Consider the following 9,344-nt stretch of genomic DNA (forward strand, 5'->3'; position numbering starts at 1 on the left):
ACCCGTGACGCGAGGCTATAATTAGATGAGCCACAGGTGCATCGTCAGGTCTTTTATCTTCAGAGCCCATTCTGTGTATTTTGCATCCTCATTCTGAAAACCTGCCTAAGGTTCCTTTCTCGACGGTACATCCGGTCACTCTTAAGGCCTTCACGACGCCGGAGCGGGATAGATCTCACAGACTGTGTCCATTCTGTGCTCTTCAAACCTACGTCCACCGCACTAGCCAGTGGCGTAAGTCAGAGCAACTGTTCGTCTGTTATGGGGGCCGTTACAAGGGGCGGCCGCCACAAGCAGACCATGTCACATTGGGTCAGGGATGCTATTGCTCTTGCCTATGAGGCACGCGGTCAAGTTTCGCCAACGGGTTCTAAGGGCTCACTCCACCGGGGGGGGGGGTCGCCTCTTCAAGTGCTCTGGTCCTCTCTGCACACATTCATAAGATTTTATAGTTTGGATGTTCATGCCACTCCGGGCTCTCACGTCCTTGAGTCGACATGACAAGCTAATGTCTGAGGCCTTCTTGCGTTCTTGTGAGCACACCCACAACCGTAAGGGGTTCAGACACCTTCAAGCACAGCGCCGTGGGTATTCTCGTTCCCAATGCGCTAAGCAGCGCAGCATCGATTGTAGCTTTTGAAAGGGAACAGGGTTACAGTCAAGTAACCCGGAACGTTCCTCTAGCTCAAGTAAAAGTTTACTGAACTGTTAACACACGATGAAAAAATGCCTATAGCTTGAGCATCTGAGTTGACGAATCCACTATATGCATTTGCACATACTCAGTAAACAAAACTACTTCCTAAAAACGTTTGAAACAGGGTGAATTCATGTAAAGTGGGCCACTTTTCCTTTTCTTTTCTTTAATCCTTTTGTTAACTTTAAGGTCCAGTTATAATATATTCATTTGAATTCAGTCCATAGTTATTTGTGAGGTATATAACAATAAACATATTGAGATAATGCACTCCAGACACATTTATTTTCAGGTAAAGTGGGCCATCCCTGATTTATAAAAAAAATTAAATAAAAAAAAGATCTTTAGAAACTATTAAAAAAAAAAACACATGGTTTAGTAATAGAATTATCAGACAAACATATTCAACAACATATTTAACAACCCCAAAAACATATAGCGTTGGATATGAGTAATTCATCAGTTCACTCAATGCATAAAATTCTAAACTTTGAAATTACATTTGATGAAACCTGAATCAGAATCTGAATCAGAATATTCAGATATCAGAATATTGATGAAAATGAACTCTACAAAATATAAAAAATGTGACACATGCAACAACAAATAGGCTAACAAAACACAGCAACATTTAAAATGTAATCATGCTGTAAAACATTAAACTTTTTGAGAACATTATTAAAGGCCAGATAACTTTATTAACTTCATAAAATATTAACTTTACTTGAATAATGTTTCATAACTTTGAGAGAATCTTGCCAAGAACGTTAGCCAAAGTTCATGAGAACGTTCCCTGATGTTAGCTTGGTATTTGTTTGCATACGAATGTTTTCAGGCAAATCCTCAAAAAGTTTGCACTGCAATTCATTAAAAATGAATTGAGTAACAATAAAATGTGTAACCCTAACCCTTTATATGTGTATTCACAGCTAGCAAATGAGACGTATAAAATAATACGATCGTGTTTTTAAAAATTGTTAATTGTGTTCTACCAGGTTTTAAGAATAACACACTGTTCTCTGCGTTTGCCCTCAGACAATAGGAATAGCCTTCATATGCAGGACCTTCATATGCACTTTTAGTCTTGTGGACGAGACTTTAGGGTGTCCCATTTGTCCTTTTAGGTTTCAGAAGGGTACTCGCGAAACTTTATCGACTTAAATAACTAGCTTCCGGAAGACGACCGTACACATGTTACGCAACTCGACTGTATGACGTTGGATGTCAAGTCAAGTCAAGTCACATTTATTTATATAGCGCTTTTTACAATACAGATTGTTTCAAAGCAGCTTTACAGAGATAACAGGAAAATAATGCAACAAAATTTGTTTCCAGAAGAAAATAGCGTCACAGCTTAAGTAAGTTCAGTGATGTTTAATTTTTTGTTGTAAAAAAGTTATTAATTTAGTTCATTTAAATATATAGCCACTCTGGAGAAAACCATGATGTCATTGTCCAGCTCATTTCAGTTCTTATATAATGGTGTCAATGCAGGCAGATCAATATTATTGTTGAATATTAAATTAAATGTTAAATTTAGTGTCCCCAACTAAGCAAGCCAAAAGCCAATGGCAACAAAGGTGAAAAAAAGGCGAAAAAGGCGACAGTGGCAAGGAACCAAAAGTCCATCAGTGGCAGAATGGAGAAAAAAACCTTGGGAGAAACCAGGATGTAGGAGTATCGTAAGTTTAGACGCCTCTCGCGGTTCAAACAAACAGGGCTGGGCAACAAACTCAAGCTCATCCGACATTTCTCTTTAAAAATTGTCATTTTAGACTTCTAATTCGTGACTGGTGTTTTGTTTTGCTCTATCCTCTGCGTTTCCGCATTCGTCATTACGTTGTGCGCCGGGTCACTCTTCCACCGTAAATATACGGCCATCTGCTGGAAGCGAGTTATTTTAGTCGTTAAAGTTTTAAATATGGATATTTTTCTTAAACAAATGCATTGTTTCGCTTCAGAAGGCCTTTATTAACACTTTTATCATGGATGGATGCACTTTGATGGACTTCAAAACAGAAACAACCATTCACTGCCATTATAAAGCTTGGAAGAGCCAGGACATTTTTTAATATAACTCCGATTGTATTCGTCTAAAAGAAGAATGTCATATACACCTATGGCTTGAGGGTGAGTAAATCATGGGGTAATTTTCATTTTTGAGTGAACTAACCCTTTAAATGTCTCATGCTGGCTCCTCAATTGCTATTCTTAGCTGTGCTCTGTTACAGCCCCTATTACAGAAAAGATCCATCAACAGAAGTGCCACATAAGACTCCAGCAGATAAACAAAACACAACGTAGTGGGAAATAAAGTGTCACATCTAACTCTTACAAGTTGCAAGTTCTTTACGTTTAGGCTCTCAAATAGGATGTAACTGACAGTTGCTGCTGGATATGAAATTCTCTGTCTGGTTAAAAAGTGTCAAGCATGATGAGTTTCGTATTCTAAAAGACAATCCCACATTTCATACTGTGCGCAGATGGCAAACATGTTTTTGTCAATTTTCTGTAAAATGGTTATTCTTAGATGAAATAAATAATCTGAAAGCATATCCCAAAAAAGTTTTCTGGGTTTGCTTACAAACTTTTAGGAACACAAGTATAGTGCATCTCAAAGTGCTTTTCTATTATGAAAAATCATAGTAGTTCACACTGAAAAAAAAATAATAATAATTTGGCCATCTTCCAGTCCTGCACTGGGGCATTAATAGTTAATATGGTTGCATTGTTTGCCAATTTTATTTACACGGTTGTTGTTGATTTTGTTGTCAGATTCAGTGGAAGTTTGTTTCAACCACCAAATAAAAAAAAAGAGGCAATTGCAACTTTTTTCCTCAAAATTCTTTTATCTACAAAATTTTATTTTTGCCGCAATTGAAAGTTTGTATCTCACAATTCTGACTTTTTTTGGTCAGAATTACAAGCTTATGTCTTCCAATTTGGACTTCATAACTCACAATTGTGAGTTTATCGCACAAAACAAGTCAGAATTGTGAAATAAAAAGTCACAATTACCCTTTTTCAATTGTGAATTTATACCTCAGAATTCTGACTTTCTTTCTTACAATTCACAATTCTGAGAAAAAAGTCAGAACTCAAAATTGTGACTTATAAAGTCTGAATTGTGAGATATAATTCGCAAGTCAGAACTCTGAGATAAAAAGTCACTATTTTTTATTCCGTGGCAGGAACAAGCTTCCATAACTTCTTCTCTTTTAATGTCCAAACCTGTTTGGAACAACATGAGAGTGAGTAAATGATGACAAAATTTTCATTTTTGGGTGAACTATTCCTTTAAGGTTTTTTGTCTCATGAACGTTGATGTGATGTTGTCAGAAGGTTAAGACAAACACTTTTTGACACATTTCTCATAGAAAACATGAAGCACATGGCTGTAATGTTCACTTGCTTGTGTGTTCACAAAATAACGAGCGACTGTTAAAAGTGTTCTATGATGTTCACGCTTTGTCGACTAAACTGTGAGCATTGCATCTCCCATGGTTGGTCTCGAATAGAAGCCATCTCAGCTGTTATTTATGGAGACGTCTATGCACTTGCTGCTCCTTTCTCAAGTCAACTTATTACAATGTGTAGCCCATGGTGGAGAGAGACTGTAAGATCTGAACACGCAGGGGGCAAATTCTAATAAATGTCAATTTCACAGTTTACGCTCTAATAATGTTCCAGCCTCTGGAGCATAGCAACTTCATTCATGTGTTTTAACCAGCTGATGTCACCAGTCTCATTTAATTCAATGTGCCAGTGGAATGTTGCATTAGTAAATGTTGAGCTTTCACTGAAAAATCAGTGAGGCGCACTCTAATTATGTCCTAGGGCCACCTAAACATACGCTATGCTGACTGGCATCATGCCGGAAAACTGCAAAGGGGTCGTCATGGGGCTTGTGAAGTCATTCTGTTGCAGAAAAATACAACACAAAATACAAATACAGGACTTGTGACAGTCATAATGTAGGCCTATATGTATGATATACAAAACAAGAGCTGTAAAAAATGATATGATCAATTAATCATAACAACATATGTTTCTTTTTACATTACTTTATCTCATCAAAATAAGTTAAGCATTTTATTTTTTAAGTTACACAAGATTTAACTCAGTTTAATTGAAGTTAAGATTACTTATACAGCCAAGTTGATTGTACTTTTTCTTGGTAAATGAAGCTTTGCAGTGCACACATATAAATACAACAACAAGACAAGAAAAAAATATATATGAAAAAGTAGTTAGGATAAGTCAGAATAGGCATATTTACATATATGAACATTAGACATGAACAGTATTATGGATAATGAATAGAAGTGAAATAATATGTACACAGTAAAGCAGTGTTTTGTATGTTAGCCTACTTTTTGTTACCTTTTTGCTCTACCAATTGTTTTGTTTCATAATAGTTTTATTGTTTAAATGTAGCTGAAAAATTAGTAATAAACAGGTTCCATTGTGACAAATTTATTCCATATAATGTGACAACATGCCCCGCTATTGGTTAATATGAGTTAAATGAGCTGTATCTTGGGCAATAACATTATAAACAACTTTTTAAGTCCCCTATAGTGAAAATCAATCTTTTAATGTAGTTTATATGTCTATGTGGTGTTTTTAATCTGCTTAAGACAAACCATGTGCAAATTCATAAGTCAACACCATTGCTGAGTATTTTACAGTGAACCAGACAGTCTCAAATCGCTGGTGTTTCTGACGTCACAAACCTTGTAACCAATCAGGTTAACATGTGATGTCAACGAGTGGATCTCTGAGCTGGTGTGAGTGAGTGGAGGCGGGGATAATTTGCATATTCCTAGAATCGCGTATACCAAATGAAGAAAGGGCATAGAGTTACATTCAAGCTATTTTAAGCATGAAGCAATTTGTTTTCAAGAAAAAAAAGAAAAAAAAGAAAGAAAAAAACGTTCAAATATATCATTTTGGTGATCAAAGATGAGTTTAAAGGGAAAACAAATAGGCCTACAAAAGTTTATAACTAGCCACCTTCTCCCTTAGCTATAGCCAACATAAAAGTCTTAAGATATAGATCTTGTGAACTTACCCCTGTGATAAAGCCCTGATCTCCTGTATATTTACAAATAAATATTTATTGATTGTTATAGGCGTAGATTTATGAAAATCAGATTTACACTTGTATTCATGATTTACATTTACATTTACATTTAGTCATTTAGCAGACGCGTTTATCCAAAGCGACTTACAAAGTAGGACTGGATTAAGCGAGTCATCATGAAGAGGCAAAAAACAAAAAGCATGCTGTGCAACTAACTTTAGAGATTTCATATTGTGACATTGTATTAGGCTATGACTTGAAAAAGATTAATTTCAGCGGATTGTTTTTTAGAATGTATTTTCAAGAACGTTTTAATGATGTTAATTTCTAGGATAATTAATTTAGGACACAGCTTGGGCATGCAATCTGTATAGGCTGCGTCGTGAATCTCACAAGGAGAACAGCATGAAAGTGTTTGATCAGGCTTCATTTCCCCCCCGACACTATAACCTCCCTCTCTTCTCTCCTCCTCTCTTCTCTCCTCCTCTCCTCTCGCGCAGCATTGATGAGACCTGAGCGCGGCGCGCGGGTGGAACAGGACGAGCTTCCCTTAATTAACGGAGCGCGAGCCCTGCAGGAATGCAAGCGAGACGCTGCTTGGAGAAGGTAGGCGATGCCTTTATTTTCTGTGAGTTTACGGTGACACCAAATACGGAATAACAGATGAGGCACAAGACAGACAACATATTTTCCCCAAAGATTGTCATCCTGACTACTTTTTCTGCGACTGAAAACCAGGAAACGCTTCACTATTCTGTTCAATGCTGATGTTCACGCGCCGTTTAAAGCTCCTCAGATTAGGCTAAATATTACAAGTATTATTGACAGGATAAAGCGCACTTTTAGGAACATTTCTGGCTTGAAAAGGATTAATGAACTTATACTAATTAGAAAAATCAAATGTAAGTATTCTATTAGGCTACTTAAATTGTGAATATTGATGGTAACTGTACGATGAGACCGTGCAAGAGAGACCGGAAAGTCTTACAACACATTTTATTTGTAGCAAATTTTTTCCCCTCAAACTTTTAAATAATATTGTAATATTTACCTGCTTTAAATTAAAGTAGTAACTTATTTTTAAACTGTGTAAATGTCAAGTGAGTCGTAACCAGGGTCATTTGTAACAGTAGGCTATAGGTTGGATGGACTGTAACATCTTTTGACATGGACGTTTTAAATGTTGTGCATAAATGTATTATAGTAATGCTTAAAACATAACATACAGCATTTGTTAGTTACTTTCACAATTGTAAATATAGCCTATACACTGTCTTATCTTTGTTGATCCAGTATAAGTACACTGAAACGTGTTGCAACCCTCCCCCATCTCTCTCTCTCTCTCTCTCTCTCTCTCTCTCTCTCTCTCTCTCTCTCTATGTATACGTAAATGTATACCATTTAGCATTTAGATGGAAAGCTTGTATAGATGGTATATATTAAGGTAAACAATATAACCTGCTGTTTCCATTAAATACCAGTTTTGTCATTTATCACTTTTAAAATGATCACAAATTACATTATAAGCCAGATGTGAAATTATTCTTTCTTCCCTCATAATATTTGTCTTAGCGTTTTGTGCTTTATCTAAAACTGAATGGTTTTTATTGTTTGTTATAAATTGTTGTCTTTGTCCTCATACTGCAGCATCTGCCTGCTATGAGATGAACATACGAATAGAAGTTCAAATGGCTGATCTTAAAGTCCTCTTTTGTGGTCAAGACGCTGTCCAGACCGATCACCTTGACTGGTCCCTAAAACACCAGCAAAGTCATCACTCAGTGTGTGTAGATGAAAGAGCCCTTTACAATGAAGAGTGCTGCCAGGCGTATCTGGAGGAGAATGTTAATGAGGCAAACAGGCTTTCAGAACCATGGACAGCGACTCTGCCAATTGGACGACTCTGCAAAATCAATGAATGGGGATTCGACGAAGAAGTTGAGGTGTGTTATGATGAGCAGTATGAAACAGCTTTTCCAGGTGTGGCTGACATTACTGACCATAAAGATGGTCAGTTGTTAGAGGAGGAGACCATCTATGACAACTTCAGTTGGAATTCATCCAAAGACCTCCAAGAAGGCGCCCCGGAATGCTCCCTTCTTTCAGTTGACGATTTCATGGTGGATTCATCGGAAAAGTCAGTGGATTATGGATTTATAGGTGCCGTTACCTTTTTAGTTACTGGGATCTCCTTGGTTGTCATCTCCTACACGGTCCCACGTGATGTCAAAGTGAATCCCGACTCCGTTTCCGCCCGGGAGATGGAGCGTTTGGAGAGGGAGAACGCCCGAGTGGGCGCTCACCTGGACAGGTGTGTGATTGCAGGGCTGTGCCTCCTCACACTCGGAGGTGTGTTACTGTCAACCTTGTTGATGATCTCCATCTATAAAGGGGAGATGATCAGGAGACAAGCGTTTGCCTACTCCAAGCACCAAGCCAGACTGTACGGCTCTATAAATTTCAGAAGTGGCGCGAGCCCGACCGGTGCTCCTTCGCTTTTGTCCCTTGATGAAGATGAAGGTCCTGTTGAAGTCTTGAGTTGAAGCCAAAAAACATATCTTGTCAGTTCTTCAAATGATCACAACAGCTTTGTGATACTGTGATCTAATAGGACACAGTATAAATACATGTTTTGTCATATTAAAAAAAAAAAATGCGATAAATTACTACTAAATTTGAGTTGAAACTGAATAAACTTGACTACACTGGGTCATATCAACTAAAGTAATTTTAAGGGTCCAATCAGATTGAAATTCTACACTTTTTACACTGTATGTAATGGACAATTAAATGTTACATCGATGAAAATGTAACATACCAACATGGATTTGAGTCCTGTTTATGTAAACAATGTCCTTGTGTGAGTTTGTGCATTTTTCCAAAGCATATGGTGGTAAATATATACAGCATGCTTTACTAGTGCAGTTATATAAGCCTCTCAATTGGTGTGATCAGTTTCTTTGGGTATGCAACTTATCATAGGACCATGAAACTATCTTGCCAAATGCGCATTCGTGTCATATTTAGCCAGTTGTCACATTGGAAAAGAAAAAAAGCTTTTTTATTCTTCCTTTTTTGAAGGGACCTGGCTTGGCAGACTACGTCTGACAGCTGACTTAATCATCAGCCATTGTATGAAAACCTCTCTCCAATCAGGAGGGACGGAGATTTATTCCAGTGCCTCTGAAGCCAGTCAAATCTATACATTTGCATTCGCATTTACATAAAAATGCCCACTATAAACAGCTTTGCAACAGAGGTAACATGAATGCACACCAGGGAGATTTGAACTATTTTTTTGTGAGCTTAGTTTATTAAGAGAATATCTGTGGTTTTAATGCACATGGGATGCGGGAAATGTGTGAGCAGATGTCTCTCTCTTTTTCCTCTCTACCTCTCATCAGCGTGCCAGTGTACTGGAGGAGTCTCATGGGAAACGACTGCTCTATGTTTCTCCTTCCCAATAGCAACTAACCCCATTAGAGTCACACATCATAACACGTAATGACCTGAAAGAACCGAATCCAGAATGCAGACCGCAGCAAAAGGCACATACCATCG

The 9,344-nt window shown here is 37.6% G+C and overlaps 1 protein-coding gene across 2 annotated transcripts; it reads left to right on the plus strand.

Moving 5' to 3' along the window:
- The first annotated feature begins 6,268 nt into the window (after positions 1-6,268).
- On the plus strand, positions 6,269-8,700 carry LOC311094187 (uncharacterized protein). 2 transcript variants are annotated; one of them, XM_084131960.1, is made up of 2 exons: positions 6,269-6,389; positions 7,431-8,700. In XM_084131960.1, exon 2 carries the CDS (start codon positions 7,448-7,450, stop codon positions 8,324-8,326), a length of 879 nt encoding a protein of 292 aa, XP_083988086.1. In that variant the 5' UTR covers positions 6,269-6,389; positions 7,431-7,447; the 3' UTR covers positions 8,327-8,700. The 2 variants fall into 2 exon arrangements, with proteins under 2 accessions (XP_083988086.1, XP_083988087.1); XM_084131961.1 differs by lacking the exon at positions 6,269-6,389 and adding an exon at positions 6,436-6,685.
- Positions 8,701-9,344: the final 644 nt, after the last annotated feature.

Source organism: Abramis brama (genome assembly GCF_963993115.1).
Source record: "Abramis brama genome assembly, chromosome: 12".
Classification (NCBI taxonomy): Eukaryota; Metazoa; Chordata; class Actinopteri; order Cypriniformes; family Leuciscidae; genus Abramis; species Abramis brama.

Excerpts from the sequence above, each read along its gene's own strand:
- LOC311094187 (XM_084131960.1), top strand. The coding sequence starts at position 7,448 with ATGAACATACGAATAGAAGTTCAAATGGCTGATCTTAAAGTCCTCTTT.